This window comes from Bombus pascuorum, chromosome 9 (genome assembly GCF_905332965.1).
Source record: "Bombus pascuorum chromosome 9, iyBomPasc1.1, whole genome shotgun sequence".
NCBI lineage: Eukaryota > Metazoa > Arthropoda > Insecta > Hymenoptera > Apidae > Bombus > Bombus pascuorum.
In genome coordinates, this window is record NC_083496.1 from 7,194,403 (window position 1) to 7,213,850 (window position 19,448).

The 19,448-nt window shown below is 33.9% G+C and overlaps 2 protein-coding genes and 1 long non-coding RNA gene across 6 annotated transcripts; 1 reads left to right on the forward strand and 2 right to left on the reverse strand.

Annotated features, from left to right (window-relative positions):
* Positions 1-215: 215 nt before the first annotated feature.
* Positions 216-2,556, reverse strand: LOC132910774 (uncharacterized). Its single transcript, XR_009658850.1, has 2 exons — positions 1,851-2,556; positions 216-1,756 (listed from the first exon to the last, which is right to left on the reverse strand). It is a non-coding gene; the product is annotated as an uncharacterized LOC132910774 (long non-coding RNA).
* Positions 2,557-6,256: 3,700 nt separating this feature from the next.
* On the forward strand, positions 6,257-13,136 carry LOC132910744 (uncharacterized). 2 transcript variants are annotated; one of them, XM_060966698.1, is made up of 6 exons: positions 6,257-6,504; positions 8,758-9,129; positions 9,604-9,847; positions 10,708-11,132; positions 11,650-11,928; positions 12,024-13,136. In XM_060966698.1, the coding sequence occupies exons 2-6, from the start codon at positions 8,830-8,832 to the stop codon at positions 12,213-12,215; spliced, it is 1,440 nt and encodes a 479-aa protein (XP_060822681.1). In that variant the 5' UTR covers positions 6,257-6,504; positions 8,758-8,829; the 3' UTR covers positions 12,216-13,136. The 2 variants fall into 2 exon arrangements, with proteins under 2 accessions (XP_060822681.1, XP_060822683.1); XM_060966700.1 differs by lacking the exon at positions 6,257-6,504 and having other exon boundaries at positions 8,550-9,129.
* Positions 13,137-13,377: 241 nt separating this feature from the next.
* LOC132910750 (transcription factor GAGA-like) lies at positions 13,378-19,430 on the reverse strand. 3 transcript variants are annotated; one of them, XM_060966711.1, is made up of 6 exons: positions 19,161-19,430; positions 18,470-18,659; positions 18,192-18,374; positions 17,758-18,007; positions 14,996-15,328; positions 13,378-14,033 (listed from the first exon to the last, which is right to left on the reverse strand). In XM_060966711.1, the coding sequence occupies exons 2-6, from the start codon at positions 18,656-18,658 to the stop codon at positions 13,741-13,743; spliced, it is 1,248 nt and encodes a 415-aa protein (XP_060822694.1). In that variant the 5' UTR covers position 18,659; positions 19,161-19,430; the 3' UTR covers positions 13,378-13,740. The 3 variants fall into 3 exon arrangements, with proteins under 3 accessions (XP_060822694.1, XP_060822692.1, XP_060822693.1); XM_060966709.1 differs by lacking the exons at positions 13,378-14,033; positions 14,996-15,328 and adding an exon at positions 15,424-17,258 and having other exon boundaries at positions 19,161-19,414; XM_060966710.1 differs by lacking the exons at positions 13,378-14,033; positions 14,996-15,328; positions 19,161-19,430 and adding exons at positions 15,424-17,258; positions 18,846-18,984.
* Positions 19,431-19,448: the final 18 nt, after the last annotated feature.

Genomic DNA, 19,448 nt, shown 5'->3' on the forward strand with positions numbered 1-19,448 from the left:
AATATAATCATAAAACTTTATTTTCTACGAAGACTTCCATAACATTTTAAAGATAAAACGATACAGTTTTTTATTGAAATGTTATACCTTCCGAATTATACAAAATTGTAGAATATGGAAATATGAAATATCAAAATACAATTAGCGAAGTTGACAAATGAATAAACATTAATTTGAGAACTAACCTTATTAGAATAAGAAATGCATTTTTAACGTCATATATTCATTTGTGTGTTTTATTCTTTGATGAAGAGCAAAATATGAAATTTTAATACGACAAAGTTCTGTTTTCCTTTTTGGCTAATATTAGACTGCATTTATATCAAATTCTCTATGAAAAATGAGGACGAGAAAATCCGATAGCATGGGCTATTTGGTCTTTTAACCTGAATCCTTTGAACTTCTTTTTTATGACGACATTTAAAATTTAAATTTTTTACACAAGAAGCAAAATCGATAATATTATAATATTATAACATTTTAATAAATCGAATCTATTCAGTTTTAAAGAAACGAAATATACTGTAAAAAATAAAAATACAGTTAGACTTACATTTTCAGAGTTGTATGATGAGCCAATAATATAGTAAATTTTTGTAATATTCCTAACATTAGCTGTTGAAGGATTAGATTATTAATTACAATATTTTTACTATTATATTGGAATTTAACGTGAAAAGCTGCATAAGATGCAACGCTATACATACATAGTTATAAAGTTAAATATCGCTCATATTATATTAAATTCTTCGGATGCTCATATTAGAAAACGCATTCAATTTCTAATAATACGAGATAATATGAAAATACATACATAGCAAGTACTCGGTTATTATTCTAAACTCGAGATTCTTAACTTAAATTCGGAACTTTATTAGATACATATTTTCCTTTATTAAAACTTTAGCATAGTAACTTCCCTTTCAAACTTTACATATATTACGCTACCTACAAGCATGTATATTTTATTAAATAAATCGGAATTAAAGATACATCTAGTGCGTCAAACCAATTGTTTTAAAAATCAAGAACTAATATATCACCGTCGATATTATCTTGATACAAGAATGAAGCTGGTGCGAACGATTTTCTTATGTAAGTAATTACGTCCTCTGATTGAGTTTCGTTTTGCACCAGAGAATAACATTCTACATTTTACACCAAACCGCAACATGCAACTGCGTGGCTTCTCGACACGTTCCATGAATCACGCTTGATTTAATCCCCCTTATCATGCAGAAGATAATCGCTTCGATATTATGATAGGGCAAAGTCAACTAATCATGATTTTATAGAAAGATTGCTTGTGCATAAGGTGCCTAAAGTAAAATATTTACTTCTAGAAGTATATTCGTCGTGAAACTGCAAGAACAAATAAATACATATTTCGATAATCACGACTACTTAGGAAGTATAGAAATGATCAATGTATCGCTTCTCTTCATTATAATACAACTTCTATCTAGCTAGTGTATATAAAATCAATAATGTAACTTCCTTTCGTTTCATCCACAGTTTCAATTAATTAGTTACAATGGGATAGTTACATCTGACCCATTCTATACCACACGAACTTTCCATGTAAACCACGATTCATATCCCTTGCTTTACGTACGCTGAGATGAGACGTTTCAATAGGGAAACTTCAACGGTTTCGTCGGCTAAAGACGGTACAAGTGACACGTAATATGTTAAGTACAGAAACATTAGTTAGTAAGCGCGTATATTTAAATAAGACCAGGTCCATTTCTACACACTGGAAGAATAAAAGGAACATGCGGTTGAATTTCACGAAACACCCGTTATATCTAATTGCAACGACAGTATCGATAACGTTATCGCTGATGCACCTTTTTATTACCGATCAAGGCCTTTTGACGTCACGCTTATGAATATTCGTCCTAAAAAGCGAATTAAAATTCAACTGTTTAGCGGAACTTCTTGCCCATCGATACAGGTCAACCTTTGACCGAAAAAGTCCTCCGGAAAAAAACGAAAATCAGCGTGTAGTCTCGAATACCCGTTTGCATCCACATGTTGGATCTACGGTGGTGATTCGTACCCTTAGACCACAAGCTGACTGTTAGAAAACGGTTAAATTGGAAAGACAATCTACCTCGCGTTATCACTCGCGCTTCGCGCCTCGCACGCGCCATGTCAGCTTTGCACAACTCCGTGGTATCCTGGCGTATTTCGTTGAAATTTCAACTGGTCTGTGCTGTGGAAAAGTGAATTTGCGTAATTGTGTTTTTATTATCAAAGCAGTAAGTAGCAGCAGGCGTGTTTTGATAGGAAATAGAAATTAAGTAACCTAGAAACGTGGAGAAAATTATTTGTTAAGAAAATTACTTTGACTGTGATGATAAATACAAAGGAATTGCAATACGTGTAATAACATTTCGGGCGACATTATCTAAATTATTAATCAACGTCTGTTTGATTTACAAAACGAACTAGTGCATAGTGTTTCGTGACCACAGAATAAATTTTAGAAACCGGAATTTCATTATGTTATAAGATTGTAATATGATCTGGTTTGGAACCAGAGAGATGTATAATTATAAGCTAGAATCATTGTGTAAATTTTTTAATACAAATGGAGTGACCACGAAACGTATCTACACATCATTTTTTATTTTTTACATTAATACATGGATTAATATTAACCTTAGCAGGCCCGGTCAAATGACTGGTTTCAAAATTTAATTTAAAGTTACACGTTCATTGTTGTTTCTTTTGTTCGTCTAACTTTACGTAAATTCTTATATTAACAAAAATTAAGAAACTGATTATAACTGATTAATTTACATAAAGTCAGATGAACAAAAGAAATAACTTATAAATGTACAACTTTAAATTAAATTTTGAAACAAATCATTTGACTGGGCCTGATCAGGTCCGTGTCAATCTTAAGTACATCAAATTTCGTACCATCTAATAATATTTCCATATGACAGCAAAAACTACTGGTACTACGAAAATGAAGTGTAGAACCTAACGAAAATTGCAAAATAAGGATATGTGCATAAGTTATATTTCTTATATAAGAGCTACTTTAGGAATAAAAAATTGATTTCTATATGTTCATTTCAGGTCTTAATATTAGACAGCGTTATAACGATTGTGACTACCGTTTTTAATGAGACATTAATATTTATGCATACATAAAAATTCAACGCGTGCGAAATTATCTCAAATACGTGTATGCTTCATCGAGTATTAATTTTTCTTTCCGGTTAAACATTTTTAAGCTTTGCTATCGATGATATTAATGGACATATCTCACACTCACTGTTCTGAAACAATCTATATAACAATTACCTAGTCGTTTTCCTTTTTTTTTTTTTTTTTTTTTTCTAAAAGTATACTAGTTCCGATCATGAAACTCGATGCTATCGCGTGTAAGAGTAAGTATATCTATTCGCTATTGCAGATATATGAGAGCCAGTACGATTAAAGTTCTCTTCGTGGTAATGCTTATTAGATAATGTCTCCAATTAATCGCATTGTTTATTATGAAAACTCACGTCACGGTGAAACTATAAAATTTCGAAACACGAGAACCTTACAACTTGTAGTTCCATTGTATATATCCACTGATATCACGACTCAATCAACGCATGAGTCGTTCGCTCTTATTGTTTTTCGATGTACATCACAATTTTGTGTCGCAGTGTCGTTCGTGTGTCTCCGATGTAATTTCGTTAACAAAAATGTTGCGCTCGATGAAGAAATCTCACATCCGTCAGAAAAGATAAAGCATAGTGATAGTAGGACGAAATCTGTGCAAATGTTGATGAAAGGTGTGTATTTATTAAATAAGATATAAAATATAAAATAAAATATAGAGAGTAATCATATTTGCAGGTTGGTCCCTAACTAATGGCACAAGTTGGTGCAAGGCGGTTCTACGAGAAAAAATAACATTTCTGAGAAAATCGAGTTCAAAATTTTGATTAGCTAATTCCGAATTGAAGAAGAAAAATAATCAACAGGATGTTAAATTACCTGTGAAAGTAACTCGAAAATGTACAATAATATATTTTCATAAGTAAGAATGTACAGTCGGTGTAAAATGTATTCGTATAGTAATTAATTTCAACAAAAGTATTGTAAAACATGGTCTATCAGCAAAATTTTAGCAAATAAAAAATACGTATATATTCTTATCAAACCGCAAAATAATTTTCATAAAAAGAAAATAGGATACCTATATCCTTTGTGGAGATATTAACTAGTATCTACCAAATGGCAAAAATATGATTAACATTCATATAGTTACAGTATAATGGGAAAAGAATAAGACTCGCCTAATATCTAAGAGAGGAAATCACCAGGCTTGATCATTTTAATACTCAATGAGGTTTCCTTTTGATTTTATTATGGCTCGAAGCCGTCGTGGCAGTGAAGGTATTTTTAAGTGTATGGTCAGGCCGCCTAGGCCTACTCATCGTCACAGTGACCCGTATTATGCCCAAGGGATCCTCATAAATCATATCTGTTAATCATTAATCTACGGTCATATAAACATCACCGGTTTATGGAGGGTCCCAAAAAATCCGTAGGTTTATTGCACACTCTCACTAATTACGAAGAAAGCAGATGTGCCCTGCGAAACTGCTGGATTTTCCTCAAGAACAAAGGCACCCATGAACCGTATCTGCTCGTATTGTCCTCGTATTGTGTTTATTAATATTGGCCAAAACCAATGGGCATCGCGGATCGTTACCCTCACTATTCTACCCAAAAGAGTGAACAACGAATCCTCGTCCTTAGTTCAGAAGGACCTCACCGAGTTTTCCTCCGTAGTAGCAGTAGAGCAGACAGTCAATCAGAATCTTGGGATATAACGTGCTATTACCTCAACCCTCGGGTAAGTCATCAAAATATTCTCTGTACAAGTTCCACGTGTTGTAAACGGTAATAAGTATATGTATATTAGTTAACTGCAGACTACAGTTATTCCAACACAACCACCCCTATTATCGTAACAGAAATAAGGGGACCGCTCTGCTCGCGGTGTCGATCCGTATAATCGTAACGGGAATTTACAACTCCCGTTGACGCGTCTCCCCGCGACTGGACGAAAATACAACATTGTTTGTCAAACACATTCTTTTTATGCACTTTGATGTAAATTATTTTTTAAAATATCTACGTACGTTTCACTGCATAGAGCGGTAACTGTGCGAATACTTATTATATTTTTATTATATTCTTTTCATTTTAAAAATTCGTTAAAGTGTATCAGAATAATTTTTAACTAAACAAACATGTTGAAACATTATTTCCTTGAAAGCGGAGGCTTAGACGGAAAAATGTTATTTCACAATTTTGACTTATTTTCACATGTATGACAATTTTCTCAAAAACGAAGTGTCGTATGAAAACCTTTTTATTCCATATTTCCGATTTATTTTTTCACATAGAATCACCCCGTGCCCAATTGTTCCACACGTTATGGATCATCCTGTATATAAATATATAATTAATTAAATAGAAAGTGAATAGAAATATGCAATTGAGATACGATTATATCGAAAATAATATAATTACATGTCGTACGATGTTATTCACAAATACGATCATTAGCAAAATATTTCTAACTCTTGAATATTATCTGACTAGATTTCTTCTCTTCTTCTAGTACATTGTCGTATTTCTGCCATGAGTAACTCTAAAATTTGCACTCATCGTATCTCACATGAATTAAAGATGTGTCCAGTACCTAGAATAACTTGTGAAAATAAAATGTGTGTTTACAAAACAGATCTGACAATCTGAAGGGCAACTGTTGTTCACGCTCGTATCTACGAGGTTCAAATTGTCAGTACTTTGACGCATTGTCGACAGGAAACTCGTATCGCAAAAGCCGGGTCATCGTGTTATCGCAAGAAAATGTACTCCCGCAAATACGAATTGATAGGTGAATAACAGTAAAAATTCATTTCTCGCTATCACAATATTTATTTAGGCCATATCGAAAACAAATACCGGCATTCATCATTGGCTGAACTATGTTACAACTCAAGGAAAAACGTGGTATCGGTCAGTACATGCTCGCTCGTTGAACCGAAGATTTTACGGTTGCTGGCGATCGTCGCTCGTCAAAGACGTTGAAGTCTCGTTCAAACGAATACGTACGAACTGTGATTCCATCGATATAAATTTCTTTGATTAATTTTATGACGGTCGGATGCGAGTGCCGTTTCGTGTGTGTACTTTAGTGCCGTTTCGTGTGTGTACTTTAGTGCCGTTGAATTCGCACGTGACAACTTCTCCTTGGCCAGTGTAACGTAAATAGTGAGTGTAGTTAATAATAAGAACTAATCGCCGAGTGGAAAAATCGCACGACGAAAGATGAAGATCAACATTTTACGATGCCGCAGAAATACGCTTTATCGTCTTTTTTATACCTGTGCACGCGTTCATGAGGGAATGTGAATTGGAAGCTCAAGATAAGGATGAATTCAAATGAATCTGATTAAATAAACAGAGATATACGTACGTATGTGTTGTTTACGTAAAACGCGAAGACGATTAATGTCTCTTTTATATGTAGAACATACCTGGATTACGTTCATTTACATAGTGCGAAATAAATAAGCGACGATAAGGTTAGAATTGCAAATGTAATCTGTTTCTTGATAAATCAACTGGCTGTATAAGTTACGAATAATAACCAGTGAAAAAGTTCGGTTTCTCCATACTAATGTCAAACATTATATAAAATAGAAGACGTGCTGACAATTAGAGATAAATATTTTCCTTGATCGTGATAAAAATTCTTCATCGTTCGTACATCAGCTTAGTTATTGATCTAAGAATACTTTTATGCAACGTTGTCTAATTTAAAAAGAAAATAACGTTAAGTGAAGATTAACGAAAGGACAAGTCGAAATATGCAACACTATGTTTCTTAAAATGCCGTAAAAAACGTTAGAATTTCGAAATTGAAACATAAACTCGACCGATTATAATAAGAAACGTTTCGTCGAACACAACTACGCGTATTTCACACACGAACTCGCAACACCTTTGCCACTTCTCTCCGCTAATTCGCTGCACGTTCGATCTCTGTCGATTTACCAACCGAGTCATCGAATACTCCGTACAAAAACCCAACTATGTAACCATAACGCGTGCACAAATCTCATCGCCGGTGTCTCCGCTCTCGCGAATGAATCTAATCATCGGTTTATATAAATGAATCGCGGGAACGAGCGAGATACCAACGAACATGCGACGTTAATCGACGCACGGTCGCTCTAAACGCTGGCGAACGCGACGACACGAAACGAGAACCGTTGGATTATTAAATTAGCGTCCCCATGACGACCAGTGGTCAAGAAAATCGGTGTTTCATAGAGACAGTCGAACTGAAACCGCGCTTCGTACGGTTGTCGAACCAACGCGTTTTAGATTACGAAATTAGAGTCGTGATCGAAGCTCGCGGCTGCGATGGCCCTCACTCGCGTATAATTCTCGCGCGGCTGGTACAGATCGAAATCACGAACAACGTGGTTCGACACGATTCATGTGAAACTTGGTCGTCGAACGCTCGACTTATCGGTGGTTTGACGTTCTCGGTTGTACGTCGAGTGTTCGACTCGCCGATACAGAAGCCGACCAAGTGTACGTATAATGGCTCACTCGTTGATGGATTCTCTCGTCTATGTTCCTAGTTCGAATCTATGCAATTTCCTTTCTCCGTGTTGCGAGTTTATGGTAGAATTCGATTTATCGAAACGAAATTTCAGTTAGTGACCCGTTAACCTAACCTCTTTATCTATTAGGTTTGTCCGCTTGGACACGAAGTCATCTTATTGGTTGAGAAATTACAGAGGAAAGAATCGGCGAATTATAAAACGAACTATTTATCCTCTGACAGAGATTCAGAGAAATAGAGAATTCTATTTTATCGTTCGATTAGCGCTAGAATTGTCAAAATAGTTTAAGATACGGTTTTAATCTTTGACCAACAGTTCGTCGTTCATAGGCCCAACAACGTTTGCAATGATAAATAGGAAAAACAGGCGAGAAACGTCGTTTCCTGTAAAGTTGCCCGATGACGCATAGCGAAACGTCAAATGGGAATTGGACGGAGGAATTTGTTTTCTGATTACATCATGGAAGCTAGATAAAGCAAATAGAAATTATTGGTTGAAATTCTCTCTATAAATTCTCTCTGTCGATGAATACGTTGACCCAGACAGATAATGTACATGTGTACGTAATTCGATGTTGATAAGACTACTGAAATAAAGGACATAACTTACTTTGAGAGAGATACGTTTGAAAGAAGATAGGAGAGTGGAGTGAAGTTCTTCATTACTAAAAGGCCATTAACATAATGTAATAATGATGTCATTTCGTAGATAGCCGCGTTTTATTCTTGAATAATATCCGAGCAAAGTACGAGATGAAAATTATATCTGAACTTACGAAAAGATGTTTCATATACGTATATCGTAATAATTGCAGCAATAGTCGTATTAAAGAGTCTTTCTTTTTCTAAAGCAGAGAGACAGCGCCTTAAGAACTTGTATTACGTATGAACCTACGTGTAATTTAAAGATTAAAAACCCATTGAATATCATATAAAAGTACATTATTAAATTATTATTAAATAACGTTATTAAAATAATGACTGCCTAGAAAATTAGCTATGTGTTCGTATGAAACGTAAATTATCGTGGAATCTCACTTTTGTTTCGACAAATTTGAATTAACGTTCGATAATCTTGTTCATTCCAGATTTAATCTAACGTATCGTAAAGCATCGGAAAATCGGCGAAGAGAAATCCCATCAAACAGAGCTCGTCTACGATGTTTTGTCTAGGAGGAAGAAACAGTGACGATACGAGACAGGATGATTTTGGGTGGTGGTTGAGCAACGAGGATGGTCTAAAATCGCCTAGATCAACTCGTAGTAAAGATCATCGGTCGGTGGGATCGTCCGAATCGATGTTTTCCTGCATAGATTCTGACGACAGCGAAAGTTATGCCCTTGCGCAGGAATTCAAACAAGAATGCAACGGTAATTACAAGAAAATAGAACTTACGTCGTTAATTAACGAAGATTGTGACGTAAATCTCATCGAGCTAGATGCCATTAGGGAAGAAGGGGTAAGTTGACATCGTTTGACTTCTTCAGAGTTACAAGTAATTACGCAACGAATAAACAAAGTCTCTTGATAGAATCGAGAAATATTCATGCGACGATACAATAACTCAAAACATAGATCGCTTTCTATTATAATATCTACTCCATGGTGTCGCGAGTGGCTATAACAACTTCCGATTACTAGAACGCGTTATTTCCCATGTAATTTATGATATACTGTTATTTCATATTAAAAACAAATTGCATACTTCCCCTTCGAATGTCGAGAGATGTAAGAAATAAACTCGTTAGCGCTATCAGGATGCGTTATCATCCGAATGATCAAAAATATTACAAGGGTTGTTTCTCTTGTGAACTTCGATATTTCTTTCTAAATATGTACGTGTACACGTAACCGATGACGATCCTTCTCGCAGAGAATTAAATTTAAAGCAAATTAAAGAGAATTAAATTTAGGCAAATCGATGAAATTGTAGGACGCCGCGTCATTGCTAGCGGAAGACGAGGTACGGTGTTCGGACGATTCGAACCCGAGGTCGCAGGACTCGCGCGGCACGTGCTATACACCGGAAAGGCTGGTCAGATCTCAGAATTACCGAATACTAGCGCCGTCGCCCCCCTACTTGTCGATCTCTCAAATGAGAGATATGCCAGATAATCCACGGAAGACGTCTCGCTGCCGCCACCGGTTGGACTACACTATCGACTCCAACAAAGATGGTATGTATCTTGCTGTTCGGAAGAATGCGGGAAACAGCAAGAAAGAAAGAGAGAGAGAGAGAGAGCGCCGGTTCGACATTCGCAGAGCGTGTAACAGTGGATCGCAAACTTGTTCCAATGCAGACCAGCCATCAGCTAACTTGAATATAACCCGGCTATTGTGTCTGACCTAATAAAGTTTCGCGGTTTACCAGTATGTGAAATCGGCTCGCTTCATGCTCGTTAGACGTACTTTCGTTCGAACGCCTGTACTCTTAAACTTGTTCCGCAATGCCCTCGATCGTTTGTCAAATACGTTCGTATTCTCAATGAAACTTGGACATTGCGTAAAACGCTTCTGATTATTCCTGATAAAATATCTTTTCTGTAATCTTCCGCTCGATCTTTTCGATCGATCGTTGACATATAAATGATTGCTTATTTTCGATTTGTAAATTTAGGTACAGTATCTGGATATGGTTGCAACGAATGAATTTTTTTACGATTATGGACACGTTAGGGCGATTAGAGTTATCTGCATTTTCGAACATTTGTCTTCGATAGGAAAATCAAGTTAGGAAAATAATTCGTTTCGTTTGCTCGATATATACTAATGCGACTCGTCGGTAATTTCATGTTCGCGTAATAAGGCTTATCGTCTTGAATTCTAATCTAAATATCGAGATCACTAGAGATAAATTTCCGCTGATCATGAAACATACGTAAAACATGACTATGTATGTAATATATGTATATAACAGAAATTGCGAGAGTTAAACAGTAAGTAGATTAAATAAAAATTGGAATTTAAAGTTAATGTACAAAGTTAAAGTGAGTTCATGTAAATGGAATCTATATTCTATCTTAAAACATTTCGTCAGATGGAACGCAAATGAAAACTTTGACGAATCCCAATCCGAAGGAAATAGTGGTACCGACAATCGACTTGCATCGTTGGAAAAAATATGAACAAGTCTATAGCAGGGGCAACAGGACGATAAACGATAAAAAAGAAACGAAAACGGAAGACATGTCCGATTATTCAAGCAGCCTGAACGTGTCCGATTATTCGTTTAGCAAGAGATCCAGTTGCGAGAGATTGAATGACACATGGGAGAACAGTGGCAAGATGGAGACACGCAACTGTTCCAGCGGTTGCTCTGAAACGACTCCGTTCGAAGACACTTCCGGTATCCAGAGCAACGATTCGACCTCCAATACACACACCTCGAATATGCAAAGCACTCCTCCTCTCTGTCTCAGTGACGAGTTGCCAACAACGAATTACAGCCTCGATACTACACAGGTTCTATTCTTTGCTATATTAAATAGAGAAAATTATTCAGTTGGACATTTTTTGGAAATTTGGTAGAAATTTTTGGATCGTAACTATGTCTCTCCTCGTTTCTTAACGTTCAATTATTCGTGAACTTTGTATGAAAAGTAATTTTCTAAAAGAAGAATGGGAAAATACGATATTTATTAAATTATAGAAAATAATTTCAAAAAGAAAATAACAGTAATGTCTTTTTTTGTTAATTTCCTATCAAACGAAAGATGTACATCACTACCATGTATATGTTGATTTTCCATAAATTTTATCTGAAAATAATTGATTTTTTGTCAATTTAAAAACTTTGATCCAGAAATTACTAGCTATGATGAAATTAGTTTTTCAGAAATCTAATTTGCTACTTTAATTTCTTTTCCTTATAGATTGTATCAATTAAAAATTATTTGTCACTTCTGTCTTTTCTTTTATTTTCTTTTATTATTTTATTTTTTTTTTTTTTTTTTTTTTTTTTTTTGTTTATTTTTGACAGAGACAACGTTCTACTACCAATAAGGTGGAATCGATCCTGGAAGTACTCGACACAAATCCCGAGAAAGCTATGGCTCTTCTTGAGAAAGATAGTTTTCACGACAGCATATCCTCACACGATCAATCGACCAGGCTGGCCTTGACCATTGAAACGGATGAGAATATGTTGCGAATTCCCGAGAAAGAACAATTAATTCATCTTCAAAACAAAATAAAGAAACTTCAAGCTGGCAACAAAGAAATTTATCAAGACATATCTGATCTTCGAAAGAACTTTAAAGTAATAGTTTTTGAAAATACATCAACCGAAAATCCTTGAAAAGTCGATAAGATCAAAATTGCAAGCATAAATTTTCTTGTTACTGTATTTTTCAGTGTGAGGAACAGAAAATTACAGACATCTCGTCCAAGACCAGCAAACTACGACAGGACATACATGATTTGCGATATCTCGACGACCTTTTGCATCTCTTACGGGGAGAATTGAGTAGGATCTCGGAAAGAAAGTGGCCATTTGTTATAGGACGTATAAGAAGTTATAAGGAGGAAATGAATCTCATCGTGTGAACGATACAAATTACATCCATTATATCGATAGAATTTAACGGAAGATTTTACAAGAACTTTCATAAAATTACAATAAATAATAGGTCGATACATAGAGACACAGTTGAATATACACGTTTCACTGCCATTGTTACTATAATTCACAACGACGTGAACTTACAAGACAGGTTATAACTCTCTCTCTCGCGCGCGCGCGCTCTCGCTCTCGTAGAACCGACCAGTAAACGTAAATTTTACATCTTAATATAATTGGTTGTCCGTCTACAAAACAAATTATTCTATAACGTTATCATGCAAATAAAATGATCGTGATACGAGTGCACGAGATTTGAATCGCATGCGCAAATAGAAATTAGACAATAGAACTTCAACAAATTCTATTTCTATTCTCTGGAATAGGCATATGAATAATACCTGTATATTACTTAGATAGATTTTTGCCTTCTGAAAAATTTATTTATATAGAAAATGTACAATGTATTTTTATATGTATACAATCCATAATTCTATTTTCTTTTATAATTTTGTAATTTAATAACTTGTTCAAAAGCCTCATATTTATTGCTATTGAACTGCTGCCAGTATTAGTATTAGTATTTAATCACACGATATACCGCAGGCAGGTATTCACTCAAAATTAATACTTACAACAAACGTATGGATTCTAGGTTTCAGGATTCGGTACATGTATTATTGCTCTAACGTTAGTTACAATTAATATGACATCTTATTTTATCTTTCTCTTGCATTTTACAAACTTTTCTATCTATAGCCAAACATTTATAAATATGTAATTAACGTTAGACTGTTAACCGAGGAAAACAAAATTAATTCACTTTTTGATACCTTAAACTTAATAATTTATTTATCTGGAAACCATGTATTTTTAATGTATCATTATATTTTTATTGTGCGTACCTATATTATGTCATATTTATATTTACAAGAATTAAAGCCAATCGAAGAAACCCTAATTCGTCTTTAATTTTTAAAAATCCTGCTTTTCTGGTTAACAATCCAATTATCTGTTTAAACACCAAAAACATAAACTGTAACGTGCGTCACGGTAGTAATAGTAGAACGGGAAAATATAACTTCTTGGATTGGACGGCTGTAATTATTTCCATCGAATATAAACATTCGTTGTAAAAATTTAACAAAATTCAATATTGACTGTAAGTTTTATTTCTTAAATAAATAGCATCACTTACTAAACTTTCAAAGATACATCGATACAATTCTGCGACTCCCGTGTTGTACAATGTTAATCTTCCGTATATCGCTGTAAAATATAATAATTTACAAAATTCTAAAGCAACAGCAAAAAATGTATAACAGCGAAGCACGGAATTTCCAAGTTTTCCTTCGTTCTTTACGTTTCTCGCATTAAATACTTGTACAATTTTTAATATATCCTTCGTTACTGAGACGCGATAAGATTTGACATAGTCAGCTTTGCGATAATAATATAACTTCTAATTGGAATTGATATTTAAGGCGAAAGAACACTGTACGTTGAAGAAAGTTAAGTGACATCAGTGCGCTGTGATTGCTTCGGATGTTGCCTCGAGGAATCGTGATACGCAATACCAACTCGCAACATTTCACCATGTCGAAACACGTCGTGCGGAGATGATAGAGAAGGCAAAGATGGTAACGATGGTAATAAGCTATTTAGCATACTGGCACTACCGTCTGATGAGTAAATTCCATTATTGGTAGAGGCAATAGAAGCTGTGCTTGAGCTTGACGCCGAGACCAGAGTAGAGTTAGCACTTTGATCACCGCTTCCCAGTACACCTGATCCCATCAAACTTCCTGTTTACAAAAACATAAGAATATCAGTTTTTCTTATATGTCGCTTGATGATTTTACATTTATATAATTCATACGAAACATACTTCGAATAGAAAAAGACAAGAGACAGGAAAAGATCGGTTGTTTGATCATTTTTGTAAAACCGTACATCTTTTTCTGGAAATTTTATTCCATAATATACAATTGTATAATTGATTGTATAATTGTATAATTGTATAATTGAATTTTTGCGATTTAAGAAAGATGGAGAGGCAAATTAATTAAAATTTGAATTAAATTTGAATTACATTCTCATGAAATTTTTATAATTATTATAAACCATCTTAGTTTTTAATTAAAATCCTTCACTTCTACCAGTTATGGCATGCTTCTTCATTATTCGTAGCTTAATATAGAAAAATTGAAATAATAAAATTTACATATTTAAGAATAATGTTTCTTTCATTATGTATTAGTTATATAAATGTTACTTAATATATAGATTTAATGATGTAGCAGTACGTTATACGTAACGATCATTTGAAATAAACATAGTATTATAAAAGAAATTAAACAAAATAATTAACAACATTTTTAACATAAATACTTGTATTTTGTTTCTTGTTCAATTACATTTACAATATAATAACTAAAAAATAACTTACAATCTCTCAACACATAATGACAAATAAATTGAAATATACAGAGGTTGTACGTTTTACCCTACTATACATACAAGTAAATTAATCGTAAGAAAACATTCTACAGTTACAGGAAACTTGACACCATAGGAAGATCGATACAATATTACTTTCTGTCTTCCTCTTAACATTCTTAACATTATGCTGCTTTGTTCCCGTATTCCATTATTTCCTTCAATTTACTTGCAAAGTATCTGTTATTACCCCTTATGTGATCAACTATCAAAAGTAATTGTATCAATCGTTCCTCCTCTTTTCTATCTCAAGCTGCTAAGCATTCACCTGCAAGGCTGGCATTCGATGCGCTGGAATTGGCTGTCGAAGCAATGGATAAAGACGTTAACGTCGACAAATCGGTATTCTCTACAACTCTTGAGTAATCCGTTCTTGTTATATGGGGTGGACAAATAGATGCAAGCGTCGATCGTACAAGATCGCTATTTCTATCGGCCCTCCGGTGTCTCATGTGGACACCTGATTTGTTATTGCTACCGAATCCAAAGTGTAGAAGCTCTAAATGCCTTCTTAAATTTCGTGATTGACGCAAAATCGCCCCGCAAAGTGGACACGACGCCGGCTGATCTGACATGCTTCGTGCTTTGGACAATCCATCTCCTAAAATTAATTCCGTCAAATCTATACACATTCAAAGACACCTGAAAAAGATCACCATAACAATAGGCAGTAATTAAACAATTTTATATCCTGAATATTAATCTGTATGTTTATTGTTCTGACCTTTTTTTTTTTTTTTATTTACCGCTAAGACGATCATATTGCGATTCCATAAAAGTGGGTTAATAGTCATAAATAAATAATTACGTACAGTACGTACAAAAAGGCCATGTACAGAAAATATTTGCAAAAACAGCTCGAAAGACTATGACCTGTAGAGATTCTTTTATTTAAAAGTATACAGTCTATGATAAAATAACCCTTTGCTATTCTGTCAAATGAGTCCGTTATTTATTAGTTAAATATAATTCATGTTGTCGATTTTTTTTTACACCTAATAATCGATTCTGATACTCTAAATAAAACGCATGCCAATATTTTAAAAAGATAAAAAATGTACACATATATAAATTATTTAAGTAGAAACCGGAATTTCTGTTCATTAATGTGCTTATTACAAAAATGAATAAAGGCGAGATTTCGTTTAAATCTCAATATTATTATTGATACCGTGTTTGATCATTGATACCAGTTCTTTTCAAGCACATACGTACAACAACAGAAATCTGAATTCTACTTGCGCATATGTTAAAATATTAATTTGATATTTTATTGGCAAAAGAAATGAGAAAAATAAGCTTCGAAGATAGATTCGTAATTCAATAAGTTTATATAAAACTGATCACATATAGTTATTGCGTGAATGAATATTTGAAAGATATCGAAAATTTAGAAGTATTTTGCAATATTCTTATACCACCGCTTTCACTAGGCATAATTTTTCATCGACTATTCCCATTAACCCTAAAGATACTGTTCTTACTTACTAACGTGGAAGATTTTTGCATACTTTAATTTCATTTTAAACGTCCTGTTTCAAGTTAATTTCATACCAATCGCAACAAGAAAGATTCAATGAAAAAATAATAAAATAAGAGTATGAAATAAATTATTTGTATAATATAACAATCAATTCATTCTGACGAATTTTACAAAATGATATCAATTCATTATTTCTTTCCTTAAACAACGCAAACAATAGTTTGAACATAAATTCGCATAAGTACATTAAAGCGATAAGTAAAAGAAGAATACGCTCGCTTAAAGTAAATTTGCAACATACGTTATAAGACGAATTAGCGACAAGAAACAAAACAGTTTCTAAATTACAATAACAGAATGGAAACATCCTGTTCGCATTATATCTTCGCTTCCAATTTCTTCCTGTACATTCATCTAGCAATAGTTGGAGACGGAACGTTGCTTTGAGGAGAAACAACATTCGGTCCCTGTGATGTTGGCGAAGGAAGTGGACTGGGCTTACAAATTATTTGCTCACAGGTACTACTTCCACTATCAGTTCCATACGTCATTGACTGCTCATTGTAACTCGATAACTCGACTTCTGGCTTTACTTCTATCATCATTGTATCAGCTGGGGAACTCTGAACCGGATTACTACTAAATCGATATTTGCAAGAGGATAATAGGTGTCTACGTAAATTTCTCGCTTGCCGTAACGTAGCACCACATAATGGACAAACGCCTGGACAATCGGATGCACCACGTATTTTAGACAAATTCATATTTCCTGTCAGCCCACAAGACGCTGTTGCAGCAGTTGTACCCTGAGTAACTAGTGGAAGTGGTATACCAGGAGGAAATCCCATATTTAAGGGACCAGGAAATTGCGGTATATGTAGTGGAGAATATGGCTGCATTGGCATTAAAGTGTGAAGGTGCGATTCATTGTCCGATATTTGATCCTGATGCGTTCCTGCCTGAGAATTTTCTGTCGACACTGGCTGCGCTTCTTGAGCACGTGGCGAGTGACAACTCCGGTGATTCGAATATTCCAACCGATCGTTTGCTGTTAACAGACACAAACACAATATTACCATGCAGGGCTGAACTGATTTTTGTATCTGAAATTTTTGAATCGTTATAACATGTGACATGATTGATTAGACGCAGTTCAACCCGATTGATGGTTGCGCTTGTGTCCGTTCTAATATAGAAAAGCTTAAAAGAAGCTTTAAACACTTATGGATCATACTCCAAAAATATATTAATAAATAATGAAAATAATATACCGGACACAGAACACAAGTAAATATCGCATATCCATTCTTATTAAAATTTGCCACTAAACTGATCATTAAATATACACAATAATATAATGATCAACTCAGTTCAATGTGATGAAAAAAAGAAAACTGTGTAAAATATATAGTAATAAAATGATATTTCTTATTATTCTAAGTAAATATTAAATACAAAATGAGAATTTAAATATATATTTTCAATAAATTTAACAAATACAATAATTACAAAATACATTGCAATATAAAAAGCTAAATATTTCTTACCTGTATCATCACCGTGTTCTGTATTATCTTCATCTTTATGCTCATAATTAGCTGAACGGCTATTATCACTTCCATCTATAGTCCTATTTTCATTATCAGCAGTATTGGCATTACGTGGCCATTTTCCAGAAGATGAAGATGACTTTCTTCTTTTCTTTCTTCGTTTCAATGGAAAATATGGACTAATGCTTTCTTTTGATAAAGTTTCATTTGCTGTTGGTATTGCTGATACAGGCACCTCTTCCCCATTCTAAATGAATAAAAATATGAATAATCCTTTTACATAAATACATAAGAATTACTATCATTTAATAAATATATACTTAATTAAAACATAGACAAATATGTAAAAATTGATAATTATATACTATGAAAATTATACAATATCAATATTTCAATAGAATATATTATTATATTTTGATTATAACGCATACTTCAGTCAATATAGTAGGAGGTGTTAATCCATGAATACAAAGACAATGAGCAGCTTGAAGGAGTGAGGGTAATTGAGAAGGTTCTACGCTCACTTCACCACGATATACAAACTCCAACAATGATTCCAAATCATCTGCTCCTATACCTGCTAACATAACTACCGGATGTTGACATGGTGTGCTCTGTTTATAGAAAATAAATTTAAAAGCAAATTACAATATTTCAAAGTTATAGATGACATTCTATAAAACGTTCAATGTACTAATAATATTAGAACCTTTAATAAATCCAATAAAAAAGGACTAGCTGCACAAAGAACAATTTTGTGTGCAGGGAAACTGCGTCCACCAGCGGCTAATGTAACATCAACCAGATCTCCATGACCTCTTAATAATTGTACCGCAGAAGCAAGTGATGAACTAAACTCTCCCCAAGACAGGCTATACAATTGACCACTGCTTCCCATTCTAAACAATAAATTATATATGATTCAAACAAAATTTGTAAATGATATTGCATATGAAAGAATTTATGATACAAATGATATTTATGATACAAATTTAGTAACAGGAAATCAGTGTTTCCATATTGCTATAATGAAATTAACTAAACAATGGTTTTTTAAAAAAAAAGTAAAGGAGAATTCAACATACGCGCATTTAATTGAAAGTACAACGTGTAGATCCAAAATTAATAAAGATTCGAGAAAATTGACCACTAACGGTAACGATACGTACTCGTCTCCCCCATCCACATTCTCTTAATTAGTGCCCCCACCCCGAAAAATATAATCTCGGCGTCGTCTGAAAGTTAACCTAGCAAAAACTTATACCACGAAAAAATGATCGAAATTTTAAACAAAAACATGCAATTACAAATTGATAATGCGAACGGAATTCCTTTTATTTTAACTAGAAACAAAAAAAAAATCTAAACTTTGGAAATGTACATAACAAAGAATAACTCACATTGAGTAAAAGTTTATCGCTGTAAATTGCACGTTATATTACAACAAACCACGTTTAATTCGTTGCACACAGGTTATAGGAACAAGAATGACGGTGGTGCTTTTTAATTTTATGAAATAATTGGCTTTTTTGAGCCGAACAGACATATGATTTGAAAAATGAAATTCAAATACTGTCAGAAATTATCATGCACGTCACATTTTATGAGACCGTGCTGCCACCATATTACTAGTAAAAAAGGAACTTTTGTTTTGGGACAAAACTAAAAGAGTTTTGGCGGAAATTATA

Excerpts from the sequence above, each read along its gene's own strand:
- LOC132910744 (XM_060966698.1), top strand. The coding sequence starts at position 8,830 with ATGTTTTGTCTAGGAGGAAGAAACAGTGACGATACGAGACAGGATGAT. Across the intron at positions 9,130-9,603 it reads ATGCCATTAGGGAAGAAGGG|GACGCCGCGTCATTGCTAGC; the intron begins GTAAGTTGACAT and ends ATGAAATTGTAG. Across the intron at positions 11,929-12,023 it reads ATCTTCGAAAGAACTTTAAA|TGTGAGGAACAGAAAATTAC; the intron begins GTAATAGTTTTT and ends TGTATTTTTCAG.
- LOC132910750 (XM_060966709.1), bottom strand. The coding sequence starts at position 18,658 with ATGGGAAGCAGTGGTCAATTGTATAGCCTGTCTTGGGGAGAGTTTAGT. Across the intron at positions 18,375-18,469 it reads TTTTATTGGATTTATTAAAG|AGCACACCATGTCAACATCC; the intron begins GTTCTAATATTA and ends TTCTATAAACAG. Across the intron at positions 17,259-17,757 it reads AGAACACGGTGATGATACAG|CAAACGATCGGTTGGAATAT; the intron begins GTAAGAAATATT and ends GTCTGTTAACAG.